This window comes from Chiroxiphia lanceolata, chromosome 6 (genome assembly GCF_009829145.1).
Source record: "Chiroxiphia lanceolata isolate bChiLan1 chromosome 6, bChiLan1.pri, whole genome shotgun sequence".
Lineage (NCBI taxonomy): Eukaryota > Metazoa > Chordata > Aves > Passeriformes > Pipridae > Chiroxiphia > Chiroxiphia lanceolata.
The window spans coordinates 54,409,688-54,428,627 of record NC_045642.1 but is presented as its reverse complement, the minus strand read 5'-3'; the positions used below and the strand labels follow the sequence as shown (position 1 = coordinate 54,428,627).

At 44.1% G+C, this 18,940-nt stretch overlaps 1 protein-coding gene across 2 annotated transcripts in view; it reads right to left on the bottom strand.

Moving 5' to 3' along the window:
* The window catches only part of RCOR1 (REST corepressor 1), an 81,974-nt gene that overhangs the window by 12,636 nt on the left and 50,398 nt on the right, over positions 1-18,940 (bottom strand). For both annotated transcript variants that reach the window (XM_032691390.1, XM_032691391.1), the window contains 3 exons: positions 9,156-9,208; positions 4,917-5,078; positions 2,185-2,303 (listed from right to left, as the gene is read on the bottom strand). In XM_032691390.1, coding sequence (XP_032547281.1) covers positions 2,185-2,303; positions 4,917-5,078; positions 9,156-9,208 — 334 coding nt within the window. The remainder of the gene's footprint in view (positions 1-2,184; positions 2,304-4,916; positions 5,079-9,155; positions 9,209-18,940) is intronic.

The window sequence follows — 18,940 nt, the reverse complement described above, 5'->3', positions numbered from 1 at the left end:
AGATACAGAGGTATTCGAGCGAGATACCTCAGACTGTCTCTTCACTTAACCCCATCTCCAAAAGAACTTCCTTGTGTTCTCACCTAGGTTCAGATTTCAGCCTTTCTACAACAGTCAAGTCCCACAGCCTTTGCTGTGCTGATGGTTTGATCCTGTATTCTAGCATGTTCTCTAGACATGAGCTAGATCAAAACCCACCCAACTCATTTCTGCAGTTTTAGACACTGATCCCTATAACCAAAGAGCACTCTGCAGTTCTGCCAGCACCGAATGGCACAGTACAACCTGAAAATCTGGGCACCCTGAACTCACCCAGTGTGGATTGCACACCCCACATGGCTGCACTGACAAATCCTTTGGGGGTGTGGGGTTTGGCTATTTTATGTAATGGAGGGGAAGAATGGAAATCAAAAATCAAGCTGATGGTCTTGTGCTTAGCTTGCTACAAACGTAAACCAAATATGCATTTCCAAACCATCTGCCTTCCTCAAAGGTTACAAAATTGCAGCACATGACAGCCCATACAGTTCTTTCCCAGTCACCAGATGCTGAGGTGCTGCTTTTCCTACCAAACAGGCATAGGTACCTGAGAGGTGCATTTCCAAATTGCAGTAATTTCATTTATGAGCACAGAACGAAAATAGAGGAGGTAGTATGAAAAGACCCCAAAACTACATAGTATGAGACAAACAAATACTCCTTATAAAAGATTCCATGCGCCCATAAATTAGTAGGAAAACTAAAACCAAACCAAACCAAAATAAATAAATAAATAAAACCTATCAGGATGGGGAGAAGAAAAACAGACAGCCTTTGCAGAGAAAAGAAAGGAACAGAGTGGAAAAAGAGACTCAAGTCAAAGAAAGTCAACCAAATACTGGACAAGTTGGTTGGCAGTATTCTCCCTGGTCCTGCCTGTTAAGCAAGTATTGTTGACCTAATGGAGAGATGGGAGAGGTTGAGTGAGTCATTGGTGTAGAACAGTTCAACCCTAGAAACACGTTTCTTCCCCCTTCCCAAACAGAGCTTGCTCATGTGCACTGTAGCCAGCAAAGAGCTCCTTGGGAAGTGCAGCAACTCCTTTGAGGGAAAACTTTTGCAGAATTGTGCCCGATTATATTAGAAGTCTTCCAAAGCCAGGAACAACTCAAGTTTGGTCTGCAAAGACATTAACTGCATTTTAGAGCAGGTTGAGAAGGTACTTGCATCAAGCAGACGGAGTTGCTGCTGTTCAGAGGGGTTACTTTCCCCACAGACATGTGAGGCCCCTGCATTTCTGAGGCTCTGTCAGCTCCAGAACTAGGCAAAGTCATCAAGTGGCAGTTCCAACTGTACAGATATTTATAGCAATACACACAAGGCCACTGGCTGCTTTACCTTCAAGGGCTTCCATGGTTACCCAGGAGGGTGAACTTGCAGAAAAAGCAGGAATCAAGTTCATCTGCTAAACCTCAGTAGCTAGTGACCTCCAGAACAGCACCAGCCTCACTCAGATCCTAACACACTCAGCACTCCTTGGGATACCTCTGCCAGAGAGCTCATCCTGAGTTGCCCTCTGCTACCCTCTTCTCAGTCACTCAAAAACAGAGCCTTAACTTCACCTTTCTTAGGGAACAGCTTGGCCTGACAGCCTCACACTGGTCACAGTTTTCTAAGAGGCAGGGGAGGGGCTGTGTGCATACACACACAGGAGAGAGGTCCTGCACTGGAGCCTGTTCCCTGTGTCAGGTGCACATTCTCACTCTGCTGAGCATCACAGAGAGGAAATAAAGGCAGATTTCTAGCTCTTTCATTACTTCCTTTTACCATCCTGCTTATCAGCTTTTCTGGCTCTGCTGACTACAGTGCCAATCAGACTGTAAACACTTTTAATTTCATTTTCTCCACCCTCACGCAGTATCAGAGAAAAGGTTCTAGAATGGGACGGTAACCAGTGCATTAGAGGGCAATCAGGAATCGCACAGTGTTGAAAAAGGGAGCACACCTAATTGCTAACAGATTCCTTCTGGCTTTAAGCAAAGCAAAACATGCACAGCAGGGAAGAGGGGTGGGGAAAGGTGTGGTACCAGGAAACGTTTTGGGGAAAATCCTCCATCTAGTTTCTTACAAGCTAACAGGAATCTCTGGGATAGTCTAAAGAAACCAGTGTGCAGCAATACACAGCCTTTCTGCTTGCAAACCTACCTTTCCTCACGTTCCCTTTTTTGTTTACGAGCATGACGATCCATCACACTAGTTTTAGTCCTTGTCTTCTTCCAGGAGTAGTAAAATTTCACCAGGCTGGCTATTGATTTGTCAGGAAGCTGTAAATTAAACATGTATCCTTTTATATGTTTATATGTAAAGTATTCCCAGGAGTTCATATACAATTGGTCTGGTTTTGTCAAGGAACATCTGATCTCTCTATATTGGATTGTCTCAAAGGCTCAAGCAAGGCAGTTCTGCAGCCTTTCCAAAAATGAGCTATGGTAGAGTGTTTCAGGTTAGTGCCTACTATTTAGGACATCAAAATCTCTGAAGAGCATCTCAGCAAGCCTCCACTCACCAGCCACGTAGCTGGTTCCCTTCAGAGTAGAGGAACAGAGCAAGAGCATATCCAAAATGAGGCCTTGAAACTGAGATAACAGTTTTAAAAGCCGACACAGACACACGTAAACAACTGCAGGAACTGCTGAATTGCAGGCACCATCCCAAGCACATCTTTAATGTTTGGTTAAATAGGTTTATTCACACCATTCACCATAGATGAAGTCTATTCAAAGGCATCAACAAAGGATGTTTTCAAAAGGTGAAATGTTACTGTACGGTGAACTTCCAATACAGAAAAACACAAGTCTCAGAATTAATTTTTTTGGTCCTTTTATACTAATACCATTACCCTGTAGCTATGAATGAAAGGTCTGCCTCCAAAAAGCATAAAACTACATTACGACTAATTCTCTACTTCTGAAACACTCTGCATGGATGTTCTCACACAGGACTTTTAAAAGGTAAAAGTCCAGCCTTTCTTGCTGAATAAAACATGTTTTAGTTAAGTGTCTGGTTCGGCTTGGAGGGCAGAACAGGTGGGGCTTGAAACAAAACTGTGAGCAAGAGGCAGTTCTCTCTTATTCAGATACTGCAGTTTAAGTCTTGAGATAAGCCTGGTTCTCAAACTGCAGATTGACTTTAGGTTCTAATAGTGGATCACACCAGAACTACTGCCCTGGCCCACAGCTGCACACAGGCAGAAATCCATCTGTGCTGGCAAAGCACAGGTGCTGTGTCGATGTTGTGTTGCCAATAGCCACGCAACAGGCTGGTATGCTGAAATTAAGAGTTCCACAGAACAAACTCAGGGACAAGGCTGTTCCTGACAAACATCCACTTGGCTACAAATCCATGCTAAGAGTGCCAAAATATCAGAACTAGCTTCGGTAAATAATGTAACTTGCTCTTCATTCTCTGGCTTTGATGATTTCTCCCCTCAGTTCCAAACTGCATTGGTGCTAATGGGGTAGCATATATAAACTAACTACTAACGTGCTCCCGAGCCATTGATTCCTGTCCCCTGCTAAACACAAAGCTTCTTGCCATTTAATTTCTTTCATGCAGGATGGCTTTCCTGGGAGCAACAGTAAAAAAGTATCATTAGCTAGGGAACAGTGCATTAGCTTGGCATCCCTGTATTGGAATGCACTTCACTGAGGGACAGAGCCATGCTCCTGCACATAAACTGAATGGAGAATTTCTTGCTTTAGCATTTAACCAAGCAACAGGATGGGTTTTATGTTCTCTTTTTTTCCCCAGGACATTCCCCTCCCCCTTTTTTCTGCCCTATATAAAAACAGAGGAATAAGAAGCTTCACCCTTCAAGAGTTCCACAAGTCCAGACTGCCCACAGTTTGTGCAAGCCCTGTCACCTGACCAAAGGGAGTGGGAGACCCTAGGACTCCCATTTGGAAATGGACATCAGTGAAGGAACATTCAAGGAGGACATGAGGAGAACGAGCCTCTTCCTGCTCTTCCCTTTTGAAAAGGGATCTGGTGGTTTTCCTTCATCCATGGAAGGCCAAGTCAGCTTTCACTTTTCAGCAGGATCAGCAACACAGACCTTCACATGTGCTTTTAAAGAGGTTGAACAGACAGACTGCAACAGCCTATGCTCACTTCAGAGGGTCACAGCCAATGTAACTGGATCCTGCTGGAACACTTGAGAGGGAGGCACTTTACTGAACGAGAGCAAAGAAAAAAGTCTGGTTCCCCCCCCCAGATGATAAATTTGAAGACACTCTCAAGATACAATTAATAAAAGTTTTTTACATCCCATCCTCTCCCTCTTTCAAAAGAAAATTGCACACTCCCCTAGCACCTCCCTCTCAGGCAAAAATCTACCCTTGAAGTTTTCAATCACAGTTTAAAACAATATCAATACCAACCAAAATCAAAAGACTGAATGCTTGCAATGATGTATAAACCTCCACCACAGCATCCGCTGATGGTCCCAAATCACATTAAGCACAGACCTCATAGTTAAATAAAATTAATTCCTAAAAAGCAGGCTGTAAGAAAGGAAATCAACTTTGCACAGAGATGATCTTTACTGTGTGTGTGTGTGTGGGCACGTGTGTATAGACCATGCCTGAACTCCAGCTGAGACAAACACTACCATGGCACACAGGGGACTGAAAACTGTAATTTCCAACCAAAAATATTGTACAGTCAAAGTCTATCCTGAACCAGTAAAGCACTTAAGGAAAACATTTCTACGGAGACTCTGGAAACAATATTATTTCTTTCTATTCATGGCAGTATTTTCCCTCTAACATCTCCTCTGGCCTCTCCCAAGAGCATTACACATGCATTCAGCACAATCAGCACTGAAGATGACAGTCCAACTGCCTGTTCTGCTTTTCCACTCCTGTGACACCACTTACCATCTGCTGGATCCTGTGAAAAGTTTTCCCATGGAAACTGAAGGCTTGTTCAAACAAGACCTTGTCTTCCACTGTCCACTCATCTGGGAACGGAGTAAAGTTTGGCAGATCTGCCAAAGACTTCTCAATGTTGTGCTTGTGCCAAAACAGCATCCCAAGGGCCTAGAAATAACACAGACACCAAGGGGACAATCGTAATTGAAAATAATTGTAAAAAGAAACATTACTGGAAAATGGAAAGGGAGAGCTACAACATTTTTCTCAGGCAATACAGTAGGTATAATTTTAATTCACAGCTGCATCAGATGCTTTTCTGAGCATGAGAAGCCTGGAATCTGACCCCCACCTAGGCTGTGAAGATCAACCTGAAGTTTATCAAAACCACACAGGTAGTCACATAATAAGAGAGCAGCAACAGAAAGGTGGGAGAAGAAAACTGAAGAAATTACTCCAGCTTTACCCATCATGGTATGCATAGGAAAGCTAAGCAAAGACTTGGGAAGTCTAGGTAAAAAACCAGTTTCTTGCCAGTGCTGAACTCTATTTCCTGACAATCAGAAGGATGGTTTAGTTGACTGGGGGTTCTTATGGTTGTTTAGGGGGTTCTTTCTGAGGGGGAGGGGTAAAAGGGTTAGAGGATGAGAGAAGAACTGGAAGAAGGAGCGTGTACAACCTTGACTTGCTGCTAAAATGTCCCTGGACCAAAAGAGGAATAAATCTCACTCATTTTGGGGGCTGCTCACTTGTTCCCTTGAGAGATGCCTCATTTCACTGCTGCAGTCTCTCATTCTCAGTTCCAAAGACAAAGTACATGTGCTACACTTCAGCACCTGCAAACCATTCTCCTCCCGCTGCCTCCGAGACACTCACACGCATCCCCCCTTCCCAGGGGTGCACAGCCCCTGTGTGCTATGACACATCACTGCCTCTGGCATGCCAGCAACCACTGCAAGTCATTTTGGGAAGGCCTGACTCTACAGAGCTAAAAACCAGCCTTTCACAATGGCTGTGAAGTGAAAGCAATCCCTAACATGCTGAGTAAAACGTAAGAGTAACCTGCTCATCATATGCAAACTCAGCTCAGGTTTCACAGCCATAGTTACCCTCTTTAGTAGTTTCACCCTGGCTGCTCAGTGTTACAAAATCCCTCCAAATCTGGGGTTTCCCCACTATGCTTTGCTATGCAAAAAGCAGATCCTTTATGGGATCTTGTGCCCCTAAGGTTATGCAGAGAGCATGCATATAAATGAGAGTGATATCCAAGATCTTCCCTGGACCCTACTGGCCTCTCAGTGCTTCCCAAAAACCCTTTCCTCCCTTCTGCCACCATGCAGAGCAAGTAGTAGTCTTGGTTGCATCACAGTCACTCAAGATGTCACAGGAGCCATGCAGCCACTCTGGCAAGCATGGGGCCAAAGGAACTACTTTGCAGTCATGAAGGACTGAGTTTTCTCTCCCCTGCCATCCTTTTCAGCTTCAGACACAAGCTGTACCAAATATCCCCATGAGGAAGCAAGAGAAAAACAAGGAGCAAGACATTTTGGGAGGAGGGCAGGGTAGCATTAAATACCACTGAGATGCTAGCGAGGGCTGAGGGGACAGCTGCTTACACAAAGCAAAAGGTAAACAAAAAGATTTTCCTTACAGGCTTGTTTCAGCAGCAGAGCAATATTCCTCCTCCACCCCGTGCTGCCCGAGAAGAACTCTGCACTCATACACGGATATGTACATAGCTTTCCCAGACTCCTTTGTCCCGGGGTGTCTGACACAGGCTGGCAGGAAAACACGGCTCACAGCCAGACTTACTGTAGTGCTTCCAAAAGCCTGCGACTGCCACAGCTCAGCACAACCACCGACAGCTGTTTGCACCACCAGCTGAAGTGGGCTTGCCCTGCCAGAGCTCACTGGCCTGCAGGAGCCTGTCCTTTGCCTGCCCTCCAGCTGGCAAAGCTGCAGAGACTCCCACCAGCAAAGCCCCGAGCCTCCAGCCATCATCCAACAGCAGCAGAGCCAACAGGGCACTCGGCCACAGGAAGGGGACAGAAAAGACAGAGCTGGGAGCTGCACGTGGCACAGATGAGGCCGGCTGGGCTGGACGGGAACAACGCTGGGCAGAGGAGGGCTGGCACACACCCCAGAACCCTGCCAGCTGCTCATCACTCCCTTCAACAGACTGGCACGTCTTAGTCTGCAAAGGGAGGCTTTGGGCAGCGGGCACAGGTGGAAGAACAGGAATCTCCATGCAGTGACTGTCAGACAAGCCACCTGGACAGAAGTCCAAAGAGACCAGCTGTCAGGGGGGTGTGTGTGTGGGAGAGGGCTGCCTTGGCCAGTAAAGCCCAGAGACGGTGGCCAATTGCTAAAGCAAGCTCTGACAGGCTTCCAGCTTGTCCACAGTTACTCAGCCAACAGCAACTCTGATGATACCTGCTGAAGACAGAGTGTCCCTTGGTGACAAAACAAATCATCCTGATTTGAAAGCCTTGACACTTGTCCCTATAATACAAAATGAATACATGCCTTCCAGAGCAATAGAAGATAGATCCTCTCCAGTTATTTCCTGGAAGTGCCTAGAGTAGTTGTCTAGGAAATCCCAAAGGACCTGGGAAACATTTTTGACTCCAGAGTGTTATGTGAGAGTACTACAGTAAGAATGAGAAAATTTTTAGAAGTAGGGAGTTTTACAAGTTGCTCAGCCACTTTACATCCTGGTGTGGCAAGTCCTACAACTTCTGTACACAGAGAAGAAGAAAACAGAGAAAAAGACTTCAAGGAATGAGTGGGAGGTCTGTATTTCCAACATTAGAATGAATGCAAATTTCTGCTAGCTAAATTTAAGTTTTTCAACTGACAAGAATTCAGTTGGGTTTTTTGTTGGGTTTTTTTTTGGTTTTTGTTTGTTTGTTTTTAAATCACAAGCTTCATTTGTATCAATCTTTTGTATCAGTCTATACTCTCCAAACATCACTTCTCCACTAAAACAACGAAACCCATTTCTATTACTCTGAGACCATCTCTCTTGGTAAATATTACCCACAGTATCCAGTATTAGGGTATACCCATATCAGCTGAAGAGAGTTACCATCTTTATGTTCATTTTAAGTTCACAGCCTTTTGAAGCCTTCATGTTCCTTTTATTGCTATTTTCTGTTCTTTGAAACTACAATTATCGAGTCTGATCATTCCTGGTTTTGCTGGCTATCTCAATTTCAATGTTCTTGTTCAGCAAGAAGTCTTTTTGAGCATGAGTATCAACCACCGAAAGTCTGACTCAAAGATGACAGCAGAACCATTTAAATAGAAGCTCTTGCCCATCCAAATCATTGGTTTCTATGCTCTGCCTGAACAATTTTATAAACTTTCAAGTTTTCATAGAATCCCTTTGTAGAGACAGTATGTGATTTGACAATTCAGTAAGTCATGAGATCCCCTGCCTTCCCTTTCCGGGCAAGTAGTAGTGCATAAGGAAACTCCAGAGAATTCAGAAAAGTTTCCCAGGCACAGATCTACTCATCTCCCCAACAAGTGTTGAAATCAGTGTTAGTTAACACAGGAAAGACTAGTACACAATCCTAGGCCACAGGGAGTAAAGGGGAGATCTGCTCCTCAGATCAGGATTCCCATCCCTAGGCTACAGGTACTGGCTAATGTCAGTGACAGCTGGCAAAGTCACCCACCATTACTGTACCAACAGGCAAGGTGCTCATCTATGAAATGCAAAATGATTTGCAACACAGTTTTAAGGTAAATAACTGTAGATATTGGTTCACCTCAGAAAAGCATATGATGGTTCAATAGCTCATTAATAACTGCCAAGACATCCATGAAGCAAGAGATGGAGCAGTCAGCTGGAAACTGCAATGCAATCAGGCAGCTGTCCAAAGACAAGCCAATCTTTTTAAAATTGTTTGGGGTTTCTGAAAGTGTGCAGGAGGAAGCATAACACTTATGGCCAGACTCTGTTAGAAATTACAGTGGTTTTGGTTTTGGTTTTTTGACTCTTCATGTAAAACTAGGGGCTAACACCATATCCCCAGATAAAACTACAGGTGAACTCCATATCCCCAGAGCACAACTTAGTGTTACTAGGAACAGTCAGTTTTGGGACAAGTAGGAGAGAAGAAAACACAGTCAATAAAGAAGGGAAGAAGCAGTTCTAGGCAGTCACTTGAAGTCATGTTTTAATACAAGCTGGAAAATATTTTAAAATAAAGTAAGTATTCAGAGGGTTGTTGTTACCTGCTCCATATTGTATCCATGCTTCTCTTTAGCAATGGCAATATATTCATCCACTGAAAAACAAAGAAGAGATGAGATCATTATATTAAATGCCCTTATACCTTTTCTTCCCTTGCCCTTCCCAGTCTAAAACCCAGATTTGCAGCTCTGACTTCAGTCCTCCACAGAGAACTCTGATGAACAGCTGCTGTTTCCAACAATTCAGGAAAGAAACAAAACAAAAGAAAAACAACAGTCATCAGACAAACTACTACATATTTTCTTAACAAGCCTCAATGATGCATGATATCCAATCCAGTTTCAGTACTTCTGAAACACAGCATATAATATTTCAAAATTTGTTCACCAAAACTGTAAACATAATTGTGTCAGCTATTTTTTGGGGGGTGTGTTTGCTTTATTGTGGTTTTTTTGTTGGTTGGGTGGTGGGGAATTTTTTTAATCCCCCAAAGCAGTTGTTTTCTTAAGGAAAAACATCCCCAAACACAATCCATACCTTCCAATACTGCCAGACTCCTAGTGTTGCACAACCACTGCAGATATCTTGGCAAATTTTTCTACTCTTAGGCCTCAGCAATTTTCATCTTGGACCAAACCCTACCTCTATGTATTATTAGGCCCCCAAAAGCTTTTAACCTTTACAACGTGAAGATGTCCTGAGCACTTATATTTTGTATAGATGGGACTAAAACCCAAATGTCTCTTTCGCTGTGAGTGACTGAGCTTACATTATATCCAACAGCAGCCATTTGAGAGGACTGGATCAAAGTCAGTACCAGTGGTGGAGTTCTGAAATCTGTGCCCTTATGCTTGCTCATTATTAACGAGACTGTAGTGACAACATCCCTGAAAATAAAAATTCAGTCTAAAAGGTCAGACTCCTATTTCACCTAATGGAGTGGAAGACGCTGGAAGCACTCATTGCCTGTAAGATCTGTAATGTACTTGGGACAGATACATACAGCCAGAGTTCTCATTCTTCTACAAGTTTTGGACTTCATGACAAGTCACAATGAACTCAAAAATCATTCCCCCTTCCTTTGCTAGAGATACCCTGGGAGGGATGCAAGTAAATTCCTGTACTGAGCACCAGAGTCATGGAGAGCATCCATAGCACCTCCAGAAGGAAAATGGTTCCGTGCACTCTGCAGCTAACGAAGCCATATTTCCCATGGTTTGGGCCTCATGATTCACTTCAGCTCTCAACTGTGCTTCTGCCCTGTTTTCTGACTTTATGAACACTGTCATGGAACAGCATGGCATTTTTTAAAGTTTTTCCTTCAAGCTGTGACAGTCCTCAATTCTTCCTTCAGCTAAGCAATAAACTCAAAAGGTACTGGGAAAACAGAAAGGATAAAACAGAAAACACACAGCAGGACAGCAACAGCCTGTTATTTTCAGCTTGTCATTAATAATAAGTATTTAAGTCTAGGTACTTTAAGTAAACATCCCATCTTTAGACTACTCAATATGACATGTGGTACCAATGCCAGACCTTCATATGGAAAGGAGAAGCATTTGTTAATTTTCACAGAGGCATTGCAAAAGAGGGCTTTGTTAAGTGCCATGGAAAAGTCTGTGAGAATATTAATACAGCCACACGTTGTGGCAGAAGAGCATGCAATAAACACAGGCGCAGTTACACATTAGCAAGGGGACTCCATGAGGTTTTTGCTCTTCCAAGCTCCCACCTGCACACAATGGCAGCTACCAATGGGCTGATGAACCTGTTTGTTGGTCCATGTTCTGGATACTTTCAGTAAAAGCTTTATTAGCCCTTTGGAAAAAGGTGCAGCCATAACCATTCATTTGCACTGCTGCAGCACAAACATGTGTGTCTGTCCAAGTGAAATTCTTTCTAGGGACTGTGCTGAACTGGGATGAAAACCATCCTTTCTCACAAACAACCTTTTCTTGCACAAGGCAAACACTGTAAAATAATTGAAAAGGCAATGGAGGTGATTGGGACAATGACAAAAACTTCCTAGGCTGAATTCGCTGCATTGCCTAACAGAATATCCTGAGGGCAACCAAAGGCTAGTACAAACCTCAAAAATCAGCTTTGCCGTGGGGAAAAAAAACCAACTTGCAAAACCACATCCCAAGGGAAGAACATGGTCCAGGAGGACCACACAGGGTAAGCAGGGACAGAGAAGGGATACACACCATCCCTTTCCTCCACATGCCAAACAGGGCAGGGAACATCAGTAAGATGTGGGCAAAAGAACAACTTTAGGTGCTTCCAGTTATAGATGGTTATAAAACCACACCAAAAAAAAAAGCTGCCAGGAAACCCTACATGCAGCATTTCTCTGTACTTCAGCTAAATGTTCTCAGCTTCCTTAAAACAGACACTGCACATGCAGTGTTATATATTTTGTCTAAGAAGGAGGTGAAGGAAGGAGGGAAAGGAGCTGAATTCTCTGAAGTCCAAGGCTGAATTAAGCTCCTGAATGCTAAGTACTGCTGCATTAAGTACCTTGCTTTCACTGTGGAAAGACCTACAGTTCCTCATTTTGCTTCAGCATCTTATCCTTTAATATATACAGAGAGGAGATGAGGTCATTCTCCTTTCCAGTGTATTACCTTCTTTATGCCAGATGCTGTAAGTAATGAAAACATACTTGCTTCCCAGCCCCCCAAAAAATCATTACAGCATTTTCTCTCCTAACTGAGCAAGAATATTAGCAAGGTCCCCAAATATCAGTAGGATTTCTCTTCAAACAAGTCAATACATCACTGAGCCAAACAGTGACTGAGTGACTGGACACCATGAAAGGAAGCAAGATGCTTTTCCTGTCACAGTAGGTTCTGTAACACATCGGTATTACACCTCATTGTTACAGTGAAGAGAAAAGAAAATAAGAAAAAGGCAATAAAGCAGTAAATATGACCATGAGCAAGCAGCAGTGCTTCTTCTATACACCATAAGAGTTTGTGGGTGAAGGAAGGACAAGGAGTACACAATTGTACTCTTCTCTTCGCCTGTTTCCTGCCCACTTACTGACAATCTAGCCCATTCCGCTTGTCATTTCATGGCTAATTGTGGGCTCACTTGCTTTGATGCTTGCACCATCTGAGAGGTATGACAGCCCCTTAAGCAATCCTTCCGTTTGCTCTTTCTTTACCATCCCCCTCCATATGAAGTAAGCAAGGAAGAGCACAGCACCATTTCAGTCACAGGATCCCTTTAGTCTCCCATACCAGTAGAGCCTGGAATTGCCACAAGCCTAATGCTTCACATGCCACACCAGATAAATAAGTGCCCTCTTCCATCTCTGCCTTCCCCACACAACTCTAGCAAGCACAGGGCAGCGGGCACGTGAAATTCTGCTCCACTGCATTTTAGTGGCATTCAGTCACGCTCAGCGTGTAACCCAGCAATCTGTTTAGACATCACAGTTCAGAGCCAGAGAAGGCTGGGGCAGAGCTCTACTTACACCAGAAGAGACAGTTTGCCAGCACAGCTCTTCACTGCTTTCCAGAAGAGAATAAGCAAGAGCAGCAGAGCATTCCCGTCCCATTTCCCCAGCATAAAATACACCACCACGCATTCTTTCTACCAGCGTAAACTTTTCCCCAAACAGGGCACACAGGAGTATCCTTCCCTCCCATCCAACTCATTCCCCTATGCCAGAGAGATATTTCAATAGACCAGACCAAAAATACAATGATACTTGAATAGAAACAGTCGTGTGACACAGGAGATGCATTGCTCCTGTGAAGGCTCTTGTTGCTACTAGAAACCAGATGGGGGGAGGGACAGAAAAGAGAACCATAAACTGTTATTTCTTTACCTACTTGGCTACATTTCTTCTCTTGCATACATTTTAGCTGTGTGGGTGAGCAGGATCCCCCTGTCCACCCCACACCCAAAATGGAGTGAGCACTGGTCCCTTTCATACAGCCAGTCACGCTCAGGAAGGCAGAAGCAGCACAAAAGGCAGGGACACCGAGGGAACAGCCTCACATACACAGTCACCAACAAAGAGGGGTACAAAGTACTCAAATGCTAACACACACCTCTCCCAAATACAATGAGATGACGGAAGGACCCTGCATATAGCACTAACACAGCCAAAGAGATAAGGGAAATTGAAGAGAGTGGGAAAGAAAACAGAGAAAGATGTTTCCACCCTCTGTCATCTAGAGAGGAGAGTTTGACCAAAATGGTGCCATCAAACCCCTGAATTTTGTGTTCTTGTTTCCAGCCATCTTCCTCATAAACACTTTTCTTCTGCTAACCATCTCCCTGCAAGAATTCCTCACTAGAGGAAAAGAAAGGGGACCCTCTTGGCTGACAGAGGGAAGGAGGAACAAGAGCAAACAACTGCATTGCTGATTTTCAGTCCCGCATCCTTGAACAGAGAATCGAGAGATGTAAAACAGGAGCATTAATTTCAGGGGGCAGGAGAACTCTGAAAAGACAAATGCCTGAAAATAATTACTCCCCTCTGCACCATTTGATCACATTACGATCTCTCCAAGTGGCTCTTTCTGAAGAATTTCTCCCCCCCTACCCAAATTGTTTCTTAATGACCCCACAAGGATCACATCATGTTCAGTGGACTCAATGACCCCAAGGAGGGTTTGCAGCATAAGTGAGTGTGCTAAAGCCTATAGAAAGTAACAGGAATGCAGAGGTAGGGCTGTTGCTGCAACCTCAGTTCACCCCTATTACTAGGGTACTGCAGGAGCTCTGAACACTTTGCATATTACGTGATGCAATACCCTGACAGAACGAGGTGAAACGAGGACAAAAGCAGCATCCTTCACAGCCTCAGTAATGTGCTTCACAGGGTTTGATCAATGTTGGAACCTGCAAGGAATTCTGGATGTTGCTATACATCTCCCCCTCCCCTCCATCTCCCCTGAGAACACGGGGAAAAAAAAAAGAAAATAAAAAAAAGGAAAAAAAGTCAAGACCCAAAACAAATCAATACTATATAAAGAAAATAAGGACATGTAAACATACAGGTGAAATTTTTCGAAATTTCAAAACACAATTATGATGGTATACAAACAACTAAGCACAGTTTTCGCCTTGACTATAAAAAACGAGCAGCTGCATTGCTGTCCCGCTGCCCTAGCAGCATCGGTGGAACACTCCTGCCACCTCGTGGTCCCAGTTCGGGAGAAGAAGCTGCCAAAAGCACACGAGTTTGGACAACTGTCTCCCTGAAGTTAGCTGCAACTGGAAACATGGGAAGCAGGCAGAGATCAAAGCCTGAACAAAATCACTTAGAAGAAAACAAAACCCACCTGATCTCAGAGGTCTTTCTAACCTTAATCATTCTACTTTTCTATTCAAATAATTCTTTTTCTTGGAAAAGCTATTTCCTCTTCTTGCTATGATACAATGTGATCTGTGTAAGAGGCGGGAGAAGAGCAGGGAGACACAGCACAGACATGTTCTGTGTCTTGTGTTGCACTCCCCTGGGAAGGCACATAGTGTCCTTTAACACTGTCTCTAGGAACAGAAAAGTGCTAGTTACAGACACAAAGGCTACTTAAAAATCACTTCATGCAACTGAAGGCACAAGAGGATTTAGGCCTCAACTCCATTGCATCTACAGCAGGTGAGGAGAAAGTCTGGAGGCAACTGCAAGGTAAAGGAACACCCACCTTACCTGGAAAAGCCATAGAAGCACTGCGTGGTGGCTGAAAGTAGGGAGATGCCCTCACCTCCCAGGAGGGGCAGTGCCAGACCATCATAGCACCAGCCCTACCTACACCACCTCTGGTGCTTTACACTCTTTATGTTTATACCATGCTACATACCACATAAAAATCACTTTTTTTGGAGATTGCACAAGCCTGAGAAGAGATGAGCCCTCCTAGTTTCAGGCAAGGGACAAGACTGGCTCAAGCCAAAAGTGCGACTCATTCCTTGCCCCAGCAGAGTGGCAGGGATGAGCAGGAGGGTAGGAACAGGCACGGCTACGTAAACTGGCATTGGTGAGGAAAAAGTTGCTCACGGAACCGCGCCTGGAGCCTGGGGAAACTCCAGCCTCAGAGAAAAAAAACCAAGGAGTAAAATGGAGTGCCCCACTGCTAGGAGATTTATCCCTTTAAAATTACCTTTGGTGATACCTACCAAAGCTTCCTCTTTCACACAAAGGCAACTAGTCCCCAACCAGAGCCCAACTAATAAACTAAAAAGAAACACCTATTTCCTACCGCCTTTTTAAATTATTTTTAATATTGCTCTTTGCATGGCCTGCATCTAAGGCCCAGTGATGGTTAAAGATCTGACTCATCTGCCTTTAGATTTTGCTATACCAGCTAGAAGGCTGTACTGCAGACACAAGTGTACTGACAAATTAGCATAGTTTTTGTAGCTCACCAAAACTATATTAAACTCCTTACCAGTAAAGGCCTTCTACTAATAGACATGTGTTACTTTTAAAGCTTTTACCAACACATGTTAATTCCTGAAGCTGCACCCTCAGCTAACATCATCACATCAAGAAAAGGCCTAACACAATATGTATATCCATGGAGTGGTGTATTAATGAGGATCACCATAAGGAAAGCCACACAGCTGATGCTCTCTTGCTCTCTGATGCTGCTGCTGTTCTCCCTCAGAAAGGCCATGTGGATGCCCATTGTAAGGACATCCATGGAGAATGCTCTGGGAAGAAAGGCTGCTTCTTATACATCCATGACATTCAGCCTTCAGTCATAAATTTGCTCCGCCGTAGCACTGAACACCATTTTACTGGAGGGATGGCACAGGTCTAAATATCTAAAGACCCCTGGGCACAATGGGGCAACACCCAGATGTTGCTACATGTACCACAGAATAGAAGAGGATGAGGGAGATCTGGCAAGGCAGTAACAAAGGAAACACTTGTCTCTGGCACCTAGCACAGACAGGGAGAGCGACATCAGATCATCCAGGGACCTCAACTGTGACCATACAGGATCTGAGCATGTCTATCATTTAGCAGTGAAAACTTGATCCTAAATCAGACACAGAGACTGGACTGTATTAAATGTAATTAGCCAGAGCAATTGATACTGGGTTTAGAGCCCATGTAAAAACATAAAATCAGCACACACTAGCTTCTGGCAGAGAGGGAATACTCGTTCCCACGTATGACCTTCCAAGACAGAGCCAGGAAGTTATAGACAGGATAAATCCACACAGCATATGCCTCAACAACAAAGTGAGTTTACAGCAGAACGGCTCTTTGCATTATTCAGTACAGTGCTCTCAATTCAGTCCGAGAAGCCCTAAAGCCAGATTTATTCTGCTGTCAAACTATGGCTTGAGTTCACTCTACTGGGAGGTTACAGCCTTGGATTATACACTTCAACTGCAGGCAGCAACACGCCCAAGCAATGCAACTAGGAACATTATCAATACAGTTGTGACAAGAGGTAGATTATTAAAAAAAAAAAATTTGTCATATTCTTCAGCAGGGAATGCTAACTTGGGTTCGAACAAACCTCCCTCACACAGATTTTCTTATGGAAATTATTCTTCTCACTCCTTGAGAATGCCTGATCCAGTGAACCCTTTCCAAAAGCCAGATTTCCTAATTTGAAAAAAAATACAGTTTGGCACACACTAATGACAGAATCAGTATGGGAGACCACAAATTCAGTCTACTAGCAGTGCAATACAAGGCTTCAGTACTCTGCCTAGGAACATTCTCAGCTCTTCATCCACGTCATGCTATAACACTGAAATTCTTGGTCTGCAAAACAGTCAGTGAGAATTCCACTAAGCTTCATCAAGCAACCTGCTGCCAACCAGCTTCAAAAGCCACCAAAGAATATCCAGACCCAAAACCCCTAAAGAGGGTGAAACCCTCCACAAGGTCCATTTTCCATCCTCAGTAAGATTTTGGAAAGCTCCTGTCTAAAACCAGAACTGTTATATTCTTCACTGTTGTAGGAATGCAGACTAATGAAGGCCCTGTGTCAGAGCCAGGCTTCCTAAACAGCATGTGTAACTTCACTTCCCCACGACAGAGGGTCTTTGTGCAGCGTGAGGACACACACACAAGGGGTATGTGGGAGCAGAATAGCCATCAGGTTAAATTACAGCTCATTATTATTGTTACTGATAATAAAGCCTGTGACAAGAGAGTAGAAGCCACGCTGACTCCCTTTATACTGGACACAAAGGCAAAAGAAATGATCAATTTGTCCCCTAGCTACCTCCTTGAGGGATGTCACTTGGGCAGAAAGGAAGCATCGGGCAAGCCAGCAGGCAGCGAAAGGAAGGAGACAAGTGAGTCACACGGAGTTGCTGCCCTCAGCAGATGTGCATCGCCCTACTACAGACAGGTCAGCCTTGGCAGACACGAACACTCAATGCATCCATTCTTGCACTTCTTTACTTCCTATAGCCTTGAAAGGAAAGAGGTGCAAAGATGTTTTTGACCTCACCAAGAAGTCCACGCAGAAAGACAGGAAGCTTCCACAGCCGGATCCTGGACATCATCCTTACAGTAGCCTCCAAATCAAAGTATTAGTGTTGACTGATATTAAGGTATTGAAAAGTACATAAAATTAAGTCAATTTAGAAAAAAATCAAGTTACAAATTCATACAGCATCTGCTGAAACATGAATTACATAGAGGCCCTCAGCCTTCAAGACTGACCTAAAGAGACTGAGTGGAAAAGCCTATGACAAACCAAATAGACCCTGGAGTATCAGTGGTGGGTGGTCATAGCTTTTAGCCAGGATTTAAAAGCCTAGTCCTTACTGAGAAGTTATTATGTATTACTACTAATCCTTGTAGTGCTAGAAAATTCACTACTACCCTACCATAATATGAATCTGCACAAGAAGCACATGATCAGGAAAGTAACTTAATGTGGAGGGCAAAAATAAGAGTACAGGAAAATTAACTAGTGGGAGTGGTTCCTAATTAGAGCAAATAATGCCACAGCAAGCACATTATGATGAGGGAAGCTCTGGCACATGTCCTTGAGAAAGCCTGGCTGCTCTGCCTCCTGCACTAGCACCTCTGTTAAAGGTCACACTTGGCAGCATATGAACTCATCGCAGCAAGATGTTACAGCCATGACCTACTCAAGCATTCCTCGGTGGAAACATCTCCCACAAGAGTTCCTCCCTGCCTGTGCACAGCTCCCATGATACACCTATAAACACGCATTTGCTGACTAACTTTGCTCCAAGGAAAAATTAAAATAAACAAAAAAAAACAAATGTAGAAAGTTACCCTCCAGTTCCCTGATCCTTCTCATATTCACTCACAGCTACAGTAAGAGAAAAGAGATCAGAAAAAAAAAAAAGACCTAGTCCTCTGAAATGCCCCAAGCCTACCCATCCCAGCGAGACCAGCAAGACTGGAGCACACTCAGCCCATCCCAGGGCTGAGCCCAAGCAGCATAAAGTAGCTGCAGCCTGCTCGTTCTCGTCATACTGGTCCTACAACTCACACAGCGCCGATCAGGCTGGCTAAGACTGCTCCCAAATGCATTTCAGATCAAGGCTCGCTGCCAGGGTAACTCTTAACACAGCTATCATCACTCCATTACATCCACGTCATCTTATCTCTAAACTTCTCCTAGGAAATAAAAGCTCCTTCCTAGCGCCAGCACCAGTTCAATCCTGCAGCAGCCACAGTAGCGGCAGTCGGCATTTTCAAAGTGGGTCATCTTGACACGTTCGAGAAGGCCTGGATCACACTGCAGTGAAAAGGAGGAACAAACAGGTGGCAGGAGAGAACAAGGCACACGAAGAAACTGAGGACTACCTCCCCCCTCCCAGCACAGCAGCAAAAATTCCTTCAGGATAACGC